The following is a 15,201-nucleotide window of genomic DNA, read 5'->3' as shown; positions in this document are numbered from 1 at the left end:
GACATTTAACTGTTCTCTATACAGCAAGCTAAATTACTCAAATATAACATATTTAAATTTAATGTGCAAGCAAGTATTTTCACACTGTACATAATGTCACAAGCTAACTCCCACTAAAATGCAAACAGCAAACACCTAAATGTATGAAGTCAGTGATAAACAGGGTAGGAAAAAAGTATGCCCCTTTTCCACCAGAATTAGCACGTTTTGATTTTTTAAACCCAGGAAAACGCAATAAAAGCAGCCTCAGTTACTTGCAGTAAAGTTATGAATCAAAACATCTAACTCATATAACTAAAAAACTATAAAAACCACCCTCTCTAATCAAAAAGACAGTTGCCTGCTCTCCTTTGTCACCACATGTACCGAAATATTTCATCTGCTGTGGAAAAACCAACATGTGGAAATATCCCACACAGCAAACTGAGCGGGCAGGATGGAGGCAGACCGATTTAATCTCAAAGCCAAGATTAAGCATTCATGACTACATGATCTTCTGAGCGCAGATGTCCAGGCTCATGGCAGCCGGTAGTGTGATTCACAGTGATTTATGCATAAACTCATATGAACTCAAACATGGACAAAGTCAGTGAAAAAGAAAAAAACAGGAAGAGGAGACATCAGCTGCTGTTAAGCGACAGGCGTATATTAGACAGCTCCACGCACAGATAGATAGAAAAGCGTCACAGGTCGACACAACCCTGAAATCTCAATCCACTGAGGACAGATTACAGCTGTAAAAATATCAAAACGCTCTTGCGCTTTTCGCCATCGAGTTAAGCTTTTAAAAACTCTGCTAACATGATGATCCATGTGAGCTGAAAAGCACTGATCTCTCCACAATGTAGGATTATTGTGTGTGCATGCATATGTATTGGCGTGCACACACCTAATTAGCCTATATTTAATCACCGGGATAAGTTAATGTGTGCTTTTTCTGTTTGGAGGTTGCTTTTGGTATTTCACATCTCAAATGCATCCATGGTGTTTTGTGTGGAAAGTGAAATATATTCAGTCAAAACTGCTCTTCCTTTCCGTCAGATAGCTCTTCACTTTGGGTCACGTAAGAGGTGCACACAGGAGTAAACACCAGTATTTCTTTACAGTCACTGAAGACAAGAGTTCAACAGATGGATCCACTGTGTTACCTTTGCATCCTGCAGCCACACTGGACTTCCTGGTCCACTTGAACCGCGTCGGGATGTCCTGATTGTTTTCATCATCCAACAGTTTATCCTGGCTCGTGTCTGAAACCTTACACGAAAGACAGAACAAAGTTGAAAAAGTTATTAAAATTAAATTAAATTTGATATATGTGACCGATTCAGGGGTAGGCAGAACAGAAAGAGTGATTGAGCTAATTATACCACTTTTACACCCTATTTCACCTCTCTCTCTTTCCTATTTTTGCTTCAGCTTGAGTAGTTTCTTATCTTATCTGAGGAATTTCCCTGAGAGGACTAAACTGTTCGGGAGAGTACAGAACAACATGAACTCCTCAGCACAAAGAAGTCTGATGCTGTCTGAAGAATAACTTGGGCTAACTTAACTACTAAAATCAACAACTAAAATGACATTGACTTTAAATTAATATGATATTTTAGGATGAGCTGCAGCAATGTTTGGGTGTTTCAATAAGCAGGTAAAGATCATCTGGCACAAATAAATGCATCAGAATATTCTTACTTTAAGGTGTGGTCTTCGTGTTTGTGTTATTAATGATGGGCCTGACTCTTCTACATTTCACACTATTTCAGCATTTCTGAATGTGCTTCATTATTTAGAGTAGCCCCAAGTTGACGCATGCAAGTTTTTAGCATTGAAGTTTGTTAATTCCATCACCTCCCTTGAACAATGTTGGCCTTGTGGACCAAAGACACTCACGTTATCAACCCTGAGTCCCAGAAGTTGTTCAGTCCTCCCTTGCACTTTTGCCAAAGTCTTCATTTTGCATCTCTTTCTCTTCCGTTTGTGCTGATGTGGCCTCCTTTCTCTTCACCTAAATGTTTTTAAATTCAGTCTTCTCCCTTCATTTAAGCATCCATAACTGATCCGTTGAATTTGTATTGTATCAAAAGAAAGAAACAAGTTGTAAAGCTCTCTGTGTCGTGCAACCTAATGTTCAACAAAAGTCTGGTCTTTTCTCCTCTGGGCAGATGAGGACAGCTGTTCCGCTGCAGTGGGATCTGTCCTCGGGCCCATCTGGTCAAGAGGGGGTTCAATCTGTCCAAACAAGTCCAGCCACGTCCCATAGGTCCCGTAGGCTAATTTCAGTTTGTGACCATTCCATAAGCAGGAGTTTTGACTGACTCAAAATAGCTTCAGTAGAACCATCCTGCTTGTATGATTTTTGTTAGTCCTGTTTCATTCACTTATAGCTTATATTCCAGTTTCTACACTCAGCCAAGACTGCACTGTAAGTTCATTTAAACCATGTCAATGCAGTTTGTACATTCCTGATATTTAGGACACACATAGAACTGCTAATCAGTTTCACTCTATTATGACCAAATTATAAAGGCTGAGATTTGAGGCAGTGAACTGTGCAAAGATCCCCATCATGTGGTAAATCGGAGAAACATCTTCACTCAGCCTTTGCTGCCTCTGCTTTTCTGTGAAATTACTTTTATTGCTGTTTTAACTATTGTGTCTGGAATCTGTCGCATCTGCTGGTCAGTCTTAAGCAGCTTACTGTTAACATTTTATATAGTTACAATTGGATTAATTACTACTGAAGTCCTAAAAGGTCATACATTACATGCATTTTATTTCCTTCATTTTCTCGTGATAGCGAGATCATTTTGATCAGTTTTCCCGTGATAACGAGATCATTCCTTTGATAGATAATGAATGGAACGTATAAAAATGAACTCGTTATCACGAGAAAACGGAGGAAATAAAAGGTATGTAATGTATGACCGTTTAGGGCTTCCGTAAATTACTTGGACGGAATAAAAAATACCATGTGCGGTTTCTGTGTTTTAAATTAAAGGATTGTTTGCATAAATGCATTTGCTATTCATATTCAACAGAAGATGAGGTGTGGTTATTGTTGATGTGTGATTGTTATTCTTCTGTTTATATTCTCTTTTTTTTTTCTGAAAAAAAATTGTGGGTCAAATGTACATGTGACAGTTTATCAGATAGTCAAAACAAATGGCGAATGTACTTTTCCAAAAAATATCAAAAAAGAGGAAAAACAGAAAAAAGAAAATCACAGGGGGCTTAAAGTTATAGTCCGTAAGAATTGAGATAACTTATTTCTAACGGCCTCTTTGGCAGTAAGATGTAACTGTAGACGAGCCTGTTCTTTCAAAGCCCTCAATCTTTTCACGTTCACAGTCGCATTGCTTCTTGATTATTTGTCCTTCTTCACCTCAGTTAGTTTTTGTTTCTTTTTCTTTGGACTTGAACAGTCTTCTTAATCTGTCTGTTGATCCTTCATTGTGGGTCAGCAGTAATGAAATGGACCTGTGCCGGTTAGACACATTAGAGCGAGCCTTGTATCATGTGGTACTCAGGCATTATATAAATATCCAGACGGGAAACATGTGTGTTGTTTTGTAAACTTTATTTAAATACATTAACATTTCTACTTCCGGTCTGTCCCCTATATGTTACCCTCTTAAATCCACACACACACACACACACACACACACACACACACACACACACACACACACACACACACACGCACACGCACACGCACACGCACACGCACACGCACACGCACACGCACACGCGTTCCTATTATACTCTTGCCCTTACTACAGGCCTGACTCAGAAGTTGGAAGTTCCCGATTTCCGATTACAATGAAACACAGCATAACTGGCAGTGACGGGCTCCACCGGCTGACCAACTGCTGCTGTCGCCACAGTCACTCAAATACATTTCTGGGCAAAGCAGCAAATACAAGTGCTTTCATTAGTGGGGTATATGATCAATCACCATTTTTTTAACTCACTCTTTCATAGATAGTAACTTAAAAGACAATTAACTAGATGAATGTCTTACGGATTATAACTTTAAAGAAACTATCTTTTGGTTAGCCAATTAAAAACAGGTGTAAGTAGCAGGTAGTATGCAAAACACTGATGTTGACAGATGAAAACAGTCAGAGCCGCATGTAATCCTCTCCAGAAAGCTGCTGTAAGTGGGATGAGCTAAGCACAGGAACTGAGCGTACAGTGTGTCTGAAGACTCTGCAAAGACTCCTCCTCTCAGTTTTATGTCATCATGATAATTTGTGGGATGGAAATGGCTAAAGTACCTCTATTTACTCTCTATTGACTGAGAGTAACTGTGACCTCTCGGCTGCTCTGAAAACACAGTAAGAACGTTGAAGGGAAGTCAGAAGTCAACCAGCAAGAAGTCACAGAGGTGTGACATGCCCGGGCCAATACGCGTGGATACATCTACATTTACAGCAGATTTATAACTCCTTATGGTGAGTGAATATTCTTTATGTTAGTTTGATCAAAGTGAAACATTCTGTGCTGACGAAGAACAGTAGATGCTGCAGTTCTGCCTCTGAATGTTCACTTCTTTGGTTGATCTGTGTTGGCACTTTGTCCTGTGACATATAACATTTGACATGCTTGAACTCAAGGATCCTCAAAGTGCTTACTTGTTTTATAAAAAAAGTCTGGAAAACCAATGTAAACATTTGCATAAATTAAATACATACATTACAGCAGTCATTAGTTCCAATAGTCAAGTTTCACTTTAGCTGTTATCTTTTATTTTTTGTTTATAATATTGTATTGACTCGTATAAATTACTTGAACATCTGTTCTTTTTAAGTCTTCATGTTCAACACTTGGAGTTGCATTTTGTGTATGGCTTTATAAATAAAGGTTGATTTGATTTAATAATAGAGCCAAAACACGAGTTGACCGGTCCCTCGTGCGCCTGAGGTTATTCTGAGGTGTGTTGTTCCTCATTTAGCCCTGCTATATGTTCAGCAGGGCTTTTAGATGCTGATCCAGTTACTCAACAGGCCCACTGAGCTCACACAACCACACCCACTCCATGACACATAGATAACACACTCATAATCCCTGACTGACAGACTTGTGTTTTCCCTTTGACAATCTGACAGTAAGCAAGCTTTTGATCTCTCAACGTGGCAGATCTGAAGCCTTTTAAATACAGCATGTTGTGATTCTCCAACCGTGTTGTGTCTACAATTAGATACTTTTAACTTGGTATTATGTGTAATTACTTTTCCAAGGAGGAAAAATTCATCCTTTCTGATTGAACCTTTTTTGCTAACGACAACATCCAGTAGTTTCTGCCTACTAGTTTCATTTTTATTTTTATTTTTATTTTTTGTAGATGTAAACAAACGTTACAGCACCGTCTCACCTGTTCTACTGTTGGAAGATGGCCACTGCAGCGAGGGACCCTCACCTGGGCTCAGGACCTGATGAGGACGACGCGTCTCTGTTGGGGAGCGAGTCCGATTCAGACAGCATCCTCTCTGATGACTCTGTGCTTCCAGACTACACGCCGGAGAGAACAGACGGACGTCCAGCATCAACACTGTATCAAGCTTGCGCCCGTAATGAACCCGTCTCTCTGCGAAAAGTTCTGGAGAGAGGGGTCACAAAAGACGAGGTCACAGAGCTGGACATCAATGGCTGGGTGAGAGTCTCATTCATAATGGTCATAATTAAGACCTGTAAATCATAGCTCAAAATGTCTACAACACTCCCATGGTCATTGATCCTTACCGTTGACTGTTACCAACAGAATGGCTTGATGGTGGCTTGCTGCAAAGGTTTCATAGACATTGTATACGAGCTTCACACCTGTCCCTTTATAGACATAAATCACCAGGACAATGAAGGCAACACTGCTCTGATGATTGCATCCCAAGCAGGTAAGTCGTACCTACACACAAACATTACCAAAACAAGACAAAAAAAGGTCATGTTTAGAGGATAAACCAGAAAAGTACAACAAACTTATGGTGTAATTAGACAGTATCAAATATCATATGCAGCGTTATGTGACTTTTGTTGACTGAAAACTGTAAAACTTCAATTGGATCTTGATACAAACAGTCCCAACCAGCCAGGTTTCACATGTTACACATTTTCTGACACAGTGAATTCTTTGTTTTTATCTGCAGGTCATATCAACACAGTTATGTATCTCCTAAACTACTATCCTGGTATAGACACTGAAATAAAGGATTGTCGCGGTTTCACAGCCCTCATCAAAGCTGCCATGACCGGCCGCAATGACGTCGTGGCTTCCCTTGTTATGGCTGGTATGTGTTTGTAATGAAAGTTTGCTTTAATTTCCATTTATTGTCATTAGTCTAGGAAAACTGTTAATTTTGATACATTTATTGTATAATGTATGCAAACATTCTGCAAAATTATATATTTGGACATTGCTGACATCATAGCAATATATCAAATGTAAATTGATGAAAATATTTAGACCTAAAGAGGTAATTTTATACTGCATATTTATAGATTTTTATACACACATGAACCACTCAGACACTTTTCATACTTTGTCATGAGTAACAAAATGCATTTTGACATGGACAGATGAAATAATGCAGGAGCTACAGTTCATAATGACATAATCAGGCCTTTTTTGAAACCCTGATATTAGCTCATTAACAAGGAAAGCTCTAAATGAATGTTACTGTCCTGGTGGTGAGAATAGCTCAGCCCACGGTTTATCTATCCATATTTGAAGTCAGCTAACTGTTTACGAGTGAGGGTGCCAGTTATGTCAGACCGGTTTAAGGGATAATTCTGAGGCCTTTATCACATCTTAACGCAGCCTCCAGTAACCTCTGATTTACTAGTCTTGCTGAGTGAAGATTAGCCACTCGCACAGCTATTTGTAGACTGCACGTGTTTCCTAAACTCTCTGCTAGTCATACACATTGCAGTAGGGTTACAAATAATGATTCTCTTCATTACGAATTAATCTGCTTCTGTTCATTTCCCTTAATTGATTGTTAATTGATTATCCTTTAGTCTGTGAAATGTTTAAACATATTCGAAAAAAAAAGGTGTTTTTCCAGTACAGTGATATCTTTAAATTGTTATGTCAACTAATAATGCAGAACTTTAAGTAGATTTTCTGTCATATATGATAAAGAAAAACAACAATTTACATTTGATAATCAGGAACCAGACACATTACTGAAACTATTATAGTTAGTTATATATTATATAACTATCAAATAGTTGGTCATTAGTTTTATTTATATCGACTCATTAATTGAATAATTGAATAATTGTTGCTGCTTTTCACTGCAGCTAAGTCGGGGCAACATGATCTGTATCATAGTGCCCTGGACCATAGTCTGGTTGGTTCTTCCCATTATATGTAATTCAGACACAATTTTTTTGTTTCAGTCCATTTAAATTAGTATGACACATTTAATGTTAACATTTAATATTTGGTTTTAAGGGTTTATCGTCATGCCCTAATTGTCTAATAATCTCATCAAACCTAAACAAAGCTGTGCCAATAGGCCTTCTTCTCAGCAGATATCTTGACATGTGACAGTCGGACAAGCACAAGTGTCAATCATGAAATCAGTGAAGGCTGCATCCCATTTAGCTGCTTCAGTTGTAGGGTCCTGGTATTGTGCATGCTCACTCACTGTCAACAGAGTTGTTGTTAATGTTAGTGTAACACTTGTGCTTTGCTCATTATGACAAATCAAAATGCCTGTTGTGAAAAGGCTTATACAGTGACTATCCCCAAAGCAACTTCAGTCAAAAGCAACTGGACTTGGTTATTTGTGACTATTCAAAGGCCTATACAGTGACTACCATGCTGTATATTACCAGGGGTTTGTTAAAGGTAGTAATCTGACTTTTTTGTGGCAGAGATTTTGGCATGTTATAGCTAACACACACAGGTGTAATTAATCATTACTGGCTGCATTCAATGCAACATTTTGGTTTCAGATTCCTTGCATGCTGGATTAGTGGTATGCTATATACTGGAATATACCTGTAACCTGCAATAAAGACATTGCTAATGTGATTAACGCCACTTGTGCTTTTCCTGCTATGACAGGCCAAAATGTCAGCCATGAAAAAGGCCTATCAGCTCTGCAGATCTGAATAGCACGAAAAAGATTCATTTTAAAATAAAAATTAACCCTTACTCTAATTCCCTTTTTTCCCTAGGGGCTGACATACATGCAGTAGACTCTACAAAAGGAAAATGTGCTCGGGACTGGGCGCTGAAAACCGGCCGCTATGAGACCCTGTATCGTCTCCGACGTCTTAAAATGAGGCCAAAAGCTGAGCAGTTCTGTGAAAGTTATATCCCTGAGTGGCCTGGGCTCAATGAGAGAGTAGCCAGGGCCAAAGGTGAGAAAAGTGCCACAGAAAAAATTACCCAGCGGATCAAAAACACATTTGGTTTCAGATTTCCTCGTGACCCCGAAGACAACGGTGCCCTGGACCACATGGTGCGCATGACCACCAGTGTCCACAGTCCCTTGATTTCAACTGGATGCCGTCCACTCTGCCCTACAAGCCCTCCTGAGCTGGGGAAGAGGCGCATGACTGTGCCAGAGCTGGTGAAGAAACACCCAGATAGTAAATTAGAAGTGAGCTCAGTGTGCCACAGCAATGGATCAGTATCACACATAATTCCCACAATCCACTCTGCAGAGACCATAATGTGCTGTGCCGAGACAGAGCGGCGAGACAGCATCCTCTCGTTGGCTTCCACCAAAGTCACTGCTGCATTTATTCCCCGCAGTATGGCGAGAAGGAACAGCATATTCCCCTCTGGCTGCATCCCCAAGATAGACATCGTCAGGCCTACAGAGGCAACACCAAAGAAGGAAAAGAAGAAGAAGAAAAAGGATAAGGATAAGGGCTTCCTGGAACCACCCAAGTGGAGGTACAAAGAGATCAAGGACGAGAAAAAGAAGGAGAAGAAGAAAGCTGAGAAAGAAAAGGCAGAAAAAGAGAAAAAGGAGAAAAAGAAAGAAAAAGACAACAAGGCCAAAAACTAAGAGTTTCAAAAAAGGACTGTTCTGCAGTCCAGATGTAAATATTCAACAATTACAGAGCCTAAAACCTAAAGGGAAAATCAGTCAAAGTGGACATATTTTTTCTTCCTAGAGCTGAATGAGGACCTCAAACAGACACTGCAGAGACTCTCTGGGAAGAGTTTGTAGTTTTAGCCTTTGTCTAAAGGTTGAGACAACTGTTATATATCTTGTGTTAGGATAAAAAGTTTTTTTTCCATGAATTTATTAAAAGTGTTTAGAATCCATTAGGACTAAAAAGGCCATTTTTTACAGATAACGATAAAATGCACCCATATCTAGTAGCAATCTACCTCATCATTGGCAGGCAGGCACATAATACCTGTATATTAATTTACTATGCACAATTTAGATATATAAATGTCATAGCTCATTTGTATTGTTATGAAATATGTTTACTTTTGTAACTAGCTAGCCAAAATCAACTGTAAATCTGTAGTGTGTAGCAAAAATGCGTCATAATGGAGGATGTGTATAATCCTCAAGTTCAATTTTATTGCAATTTTCTGATATTGCCAGTAACATAATCATATATCTCGTGATTTTATTAACTTACAAAATAAATACAAATAAATATTTGATAGTTAAAGTTTCAATTCATTCATTTATTGAAGCTGCACTAGTCAATATTTTCATATTAATAATGGCTCAGATGTGTAATGTGAAAGGTGTCACTCGTGATGAAAGTAACAAACAAGTCTCCACCAGCTCCATTGAGTTTCAAAGTCTATTTTAGTTCATTGTCTTTGTCGTCCTCTCATCAACCTTGTTTCCAGCCGCAGCAGGAAGCTGTTTTCAGCAGAGCAGCTCTAATGAAGAAACTGAAAAATACCTGCTCAGCACCAAACAGCAGGCAGACACAGCTGGCAACCATCTGAACATTTAACAGATATTTTTCTCAGGAGGTTGTGGAGACCAAACCAGAGCTGAAAGAATAGTGAATATTGGGCATCTCTAATGAAAGCTGATGTTCCAACATATCTGTTTGCTGTCAGGTTCACTATTTACTTAGTCTTGCTCTGCCAGACCTATTTCCACAGCCTTGTGTCAGTGCTGGAGTACAGTCTGAGTTAACATTCAGGGATAGGGGAAAAAACGCTCTGGTTTTTTGTATTTCTTTAAACCAATCACAGTTGTCTCGGGTGGTGCTAAGGCCTGGAAGTGCCTGTGCAGAATAGATAGCGGAGATGGTGAAGGCAGAGGAGAATGCATACCCTCATTGTACATCCGGTAAGATAAAGTGTGAACTTATAAAGCTGAAGGGGATGAAAGGGAAATATACTGACAAAAACAGAAGCAGTCTTTCCTTCATTCCTCTAATAAATGTGGGGATTATCTTACAGCAATGTGAGCCTAATGACAAGGAGATGTGGCTAAAAGACCTGGTTTACAAAAGGTAATTTGTGAGTGACCTTTGTGACCTGATATGTACTATATGTACCGATCTTAGGGCTGGGTTTTTTGTTTACTCCTATGTGAGGTAAATACTGGACAAAGGATCAGTACTGAAAACTTAGGACAAATTTAATGTAAGGTGCACCCACCGGACTTTTTTTTTTATTGTACTTCCTTTATTTTTGAATTCCAGGTTTTTTCAGTGTTTATATTCAGGGGCATCGCTAACTCGTGGAAACCTCTGGGGCTGTAGCCCAGAAGTCAGAGTCCTTCTCAGACGAGGTTTCGGGGGTTTCTCCCCTGAGAAATGTTTGAAATTGAGCAGATTAGTTTGAGAAGGAAAGGAAAGAACAATGGTTATGTGAGACTACTGGTCTGAGGAGTAAACTGTTTAACGTTATGCTAAGGATAGGAAAGGTCAGCACAGACACCAGCAGCCAGAATGAAACATGAGAACAGCCTCAGAAACAGTCACGCACCGATCCGGTGTTAAGTGGACCGGGCTGAATCCACTGCAGGTCTGAAACTGTGCAAACTAGAAACCATCACTGATCCGACGGACGTTTTCTCTCCTGACAGTTGTTTGGGTTTAACGAGTGACCCAGTGCTCCACCAGCCATGTACCTGTCTCCCTGGTGTAGTAAACCGTATTTCAGAGTATCTCCTTTTTATACAGTTTATGAGGATCTCACGGAAAAAAACGATACTGTTTTCATCATCTGCAGTTACTATGGCGACCACAGAGGCACTCAGCTGAAAGTCTCCAGTTAACAGGGTCACTGTTAAACCGAATCACCGGCAAGTCAGTCTGCTTTATGTTTGATTTGAAGTTATCAAGTCAGTCTGCTTTAAGTTTGATTTGAAGTTATCAAGTCAGTCTGCTTTAAGTTTGATTTGAAGTTATCAAGTCAGTCTGCTTTATGTTTGATTTGAAGTTATCAAGTCAGTCTGCTTTATGTTTGATTTGAAGTTATCAAGTCAGTCTGCTTTAAGTTTGATTTGAAGTTATCAAGTCAGTCTGCTTTAAGTTTGATTTGAAGTTATCAAGTCAGTCTGCTTTAAGTTTGATTCTGAAGTTATCAAGTCAGTCTGCTTTAAGTTTGATTCTGAAGTTATCAAGTCAGTCTGCTTTAAGTTTGATTCTGAAGTTATCAAGTCAGTCTGCTTTAAGTTTGATTCAGAAGTTATCAAGTCAGTCTGCTTTAAGTTTGATTTGAAGTTATCAAGTCAGTCTGCTTTAAGTTTGATTCTGAAGTTATCAAGTCAGTCTGCTTTAAGTTTGATTCAGAAGTTATCAAGTCAGTCTGCTTTAAGTGTGATTCTGAAGTTATCAAGTCAGTCTGCTTTAAGTTTGATTTGAAGTTATAAAGTCAGTCTGCTTTAAGTTTGATTTGAAGTTATCAAGTCAGTCTGCTTTAAGTGTGATTCTGAAGTTATCAAGTCAGTCTGCTTTAAGTTTGTTTTGAAGTTATTAAGTCAGTCTGCTTTAAGTTTGATTCTGAAGTTATCAAGTCAGTCTGCCTTAAGTTTGATTCTGAAGTTATCAAGTCAGTCTGCTTTAAGTGTGATTCTGAAGTTATCAAGTCAGTCTGCTTTATGTTTGATTTGAAGTTATCAAGTCAGTCTGCTTTAAGTTTGATTCTGAAGTTATCAAGTCAGACTGCTTTAAGTTTGATTCTGAAGTTATCAAGTCAGTCTGCTTTATGTGTGATACTGAAGTTATCAAGTCAGTCTGCTTTAAGTTTGATTCTGAAGTTATCAAGTCAGACTGCTTTAAGTTTGATTCTGAAGTTATCAAGTCAGTCTGCTTTAAGTGTGATTCTGAAGTTATCAAGTCAGTCTGCTTTAAGTTTGATTCTGAAGTTATTAAGTCAGTCTGCTTTAAGTTTGATTCTGAAGTTATTAAGTCAGTCTGCTTTAAGTTTGATTCTGAAGTTATCAAGTCAGTCTGCTTTAAGTGTGATTCTGAAGTTATCAAGTCAGTCTGCTTTAAGTTTGGTTCTGAAGTTATCAAGTCAGTCTGCTTTAAGTTTGATTTGAAGTTATAAAGTCAGTCTGCTTTAAGTTTGATTTGAAGTTATAAAGTCAGTCTGCTTTAAGTTTGATTTGAAGTTATAAAGTCAGCCTGCTTTATGTTTGATTTGAAGTTATCAAGTCAGTCTGCTTTAAGTTTGATTCTGAAGTTATTCAGTCAGTCTGCTTTAAGTTTGATTCTGAAGTTATCAAGTCAGTCTGCTTTAAGTGTGATTCTGAAGTTATCAAGTCAGTCTGCTTTAAGTTTGATTCTGAAGTTATCAAGTCAGTCTGCTTTAAGTTTGATTCTGAAGTTATCAAGTCAGTCTGCTTTAAGTGTGATTCTGAAGTTATTAAGTCAGTCTGCTTTAAGTTTGATTCTGAAGTTATCAAGTCAGTCTGCTTTAAGTTTGATTCTGAAGTTATCAAGTCAGTCTGCTTTAAGTGTGATTCTGAAGTTATCAAGTCAGTCTGCTTTAAGTGTGATTCTGAAGTTATCAAGTCAGTCAGCTTTAAGTGTGATTCTGAAGTTATCAAGTCAGTCTGCTTTAAGTTTGATTCTGAAGTTATCAAGTCAGTCTGCTTTAAGTTTGATTCTGAAATTATCAAGTCAGTCTGCTTTAAGTTTGATTCTGAAGTTATTCAGTCAGTCTGCTTTAAGTTTGATTCTGAAGTTATCAAGTCAGTCTGCTTTAAGTTTGATTCTGAAGTTATCAAGTCAGTCTGCTTTAAGTTTGGTTCTGAAGTTATCAAGTCAGTCTGCTTTAAGTTTGATTCTGAAGTTATCGAGTTAGTCAGCTTTAGGTTTGATTCTGAAGTTATCAAGTCCGTCTGCTTTAAGTGTGATTCTGAAGTTATCAAGTCAGTCTGCTTTAAGTTTGATTCTGAAGTTATCAAGTCAGTCTGCTTTAAGTGTGATTTGAATTCATCAAGTCAGTCTGCTTTAAGTTTGATTCTGAAGTTATTAAGTCAGTCTGCTTTAAGTTGGATTCTGAAGTTATCAAGTCAGTCTGCTTTAAGTGTGATTCTGAAGTTATCAAGTCAGTCTGCTTTAAGTTTGATTCTGAAGTTATCAAGTCCGTCTGCTTTAAGTTTGATTCTGAAGTTATCAAGTCAGTCTGCTTTAAGTTTGATTCTGAAGTTATCAAGTCAGTCTGCTTTAAGTTTGATTCTGAAGTTATCAAGTCAGTCTGCTTTAAGTTTGATTCTGAAGTTATCAAGTCAGTCTGCTTTAAGTTTGATTCTGAAGTTATCAATTCAGTCGGCTTTAAGTTAGATTTCAAGTTATCAAGTCAGTCTGCTTTAAGTTTGATTCTGAGGTTATCAAGTCAGTCTGCTTTAAGTTAGATTTGAAGTTATCAAGTCCGTCTGCTTTAAGTTTGATTCAGAAGTTATCAAGTCAGTCTGCTTTAAGTTTGATTCTGAAGTTATCAAGTCAGTCTGCTTTAAGTTTGATTCTGAAGTTATCAAGTCAGTCTGCTTTAAGTGTGATTCTGAAGTTATCAAGTCAGTCTGCTTTAAGTTTGATTCTGAAGTTATCAAGTCAGTCTGCTTTAAGTTTGATTCTGAAGTTATCAAGTCAGTCTGCTTTAAGTTTGATTCTGAAATTATCAAGTCAGTCAGCTTTAAGTTTGATTCTGAAATTATCAAGTCAGTCTGCTTTAAGTTTGATTCTGAAGTTATCAAGTCAGTCTGCTTTAAGTTTGATTCTGAAGTTATCAAGTCAGTCTGCTTTATGTTTGATCCTGAAGTTATCAAGTCAGTCTGCTTTAAGTTTGATTTGAAGTCATCGAGTCAGTCAGCTTTAAGTTTGTTTTGAAGTTATCGAGTCAGTCAGCTTTAAGTTTGATTCTGAAATTATCATGTAAGTCTGCTTTAAGTGTGATTTGAAGTTATCAAGTCAGTCTTCTTTAAGTTTGTTTTGAAGTTATTAAGTCAGTCTGCTTTAATTTTGATTCTGAAGTTATCAAGTCAGTCTGCTTTAAGTTTGATTCTGAAGTTATCAAGTCAGTCTGCTTTAAGTGTGATTTGAAGTTATCAAGTCAGTCTGCTTTAAGTTTGATTCTGAAGTTATCAAGTCAGTCTGCTTTAAGTTTGATTCTGAAGTTATCAAGTCAGTCTGCTTTAAGTTTGATTCTGAAATTATCAAGTCAGTCTGCTTTAAGTTTGATTCTGAAATTATCAAGTCAGTCTGCTTTAAGTTTGATTCTGAAGTTATCAAGTCAGTCTGCTTTAAGTGTGATTCTGAAGTTATCAAGTCAGTCTGCTTTAAGTTTGATCCTGAAGTTATCAAGTCAGTCTGCTTTGAGTTTGATTTGAAGTCATCGAGTCAGTCAGCTTTAAGTTTGTTTTGAAGTTATCGAGTCAGTCAGCTTTAAGTTTGATTCTGAAATTATCATGTAAGTCTGCTTTAAGTGTGATTTGAAGTTATCAAGTCAGTCTTCCTTAAGTTTGTTTTGAAGTTATTAAGTCAGTCTGCTTTAAGTTTGATTCTGAAGTTATCAAGTCAGTCTGCTTTAAGTTTGATTCTGAAATTATCAAGTCAGTCTGCTTTAAGTTTGATTCTGAAGTTATCAAGTCAGTCTGCTTTAAGTTTGATTCTGAAGTTATCAAGTCAGTCTGCTTTAAGTTTGATTCTGAAGTTATCAAGTCAGTCTGCTTTAAGTTTGATTCTGAAGTTATCAAGTCAGTCTGCTTTAAGTGTGATTTGAAGTTATCAAGTCAGTCTGCTTTAAGT

The 15,201-nt window shown here is 37.9% G+C and overlaps 1 protein-coding gene across 1 annotated transcript; it reads left to right on the top strand.

The window, feature by feature from the left end:
* Positions 1–5,386: 5,386 nt before the first annotated feature.
* Positions 5,387–9,020, top strand: ankrd33ab (ankyrin repeat domain 33Ab; the record flags this gene model as incomplete). Its single annotated transcript, XM_083939587.1, has 4 exons — positions 5,387–5,647; positions 5,756–5,885; positions 6,138–6,278; positions 8,179–9,020. 4 exons carry the CDS (start codon positions 5,387–5,389, stop codon positions 9,018–9,020), a joined length of 1,374 nt encoding a protein of 457 aa, XP_083795713.1.
* Positions 9,021–15,201: the final 6,181 nt, after the last annotated feature.

This window comes from Echiichthys vipera (genome assembly GCF_963691815.1).
Source record: "Echiichthys vipera genome assembly, chromosome: X".
Taxonomy (NCBI): domain Eukaryota; kingdom Metazoa; phylum Chordata; class Actinopteri; order Perciformes; family Trachinidae; genus Echiichthys; species Echiichthys vipera.
This window is presented reverse-complemented; position numbering and strand designations above follow the sequence as displayed.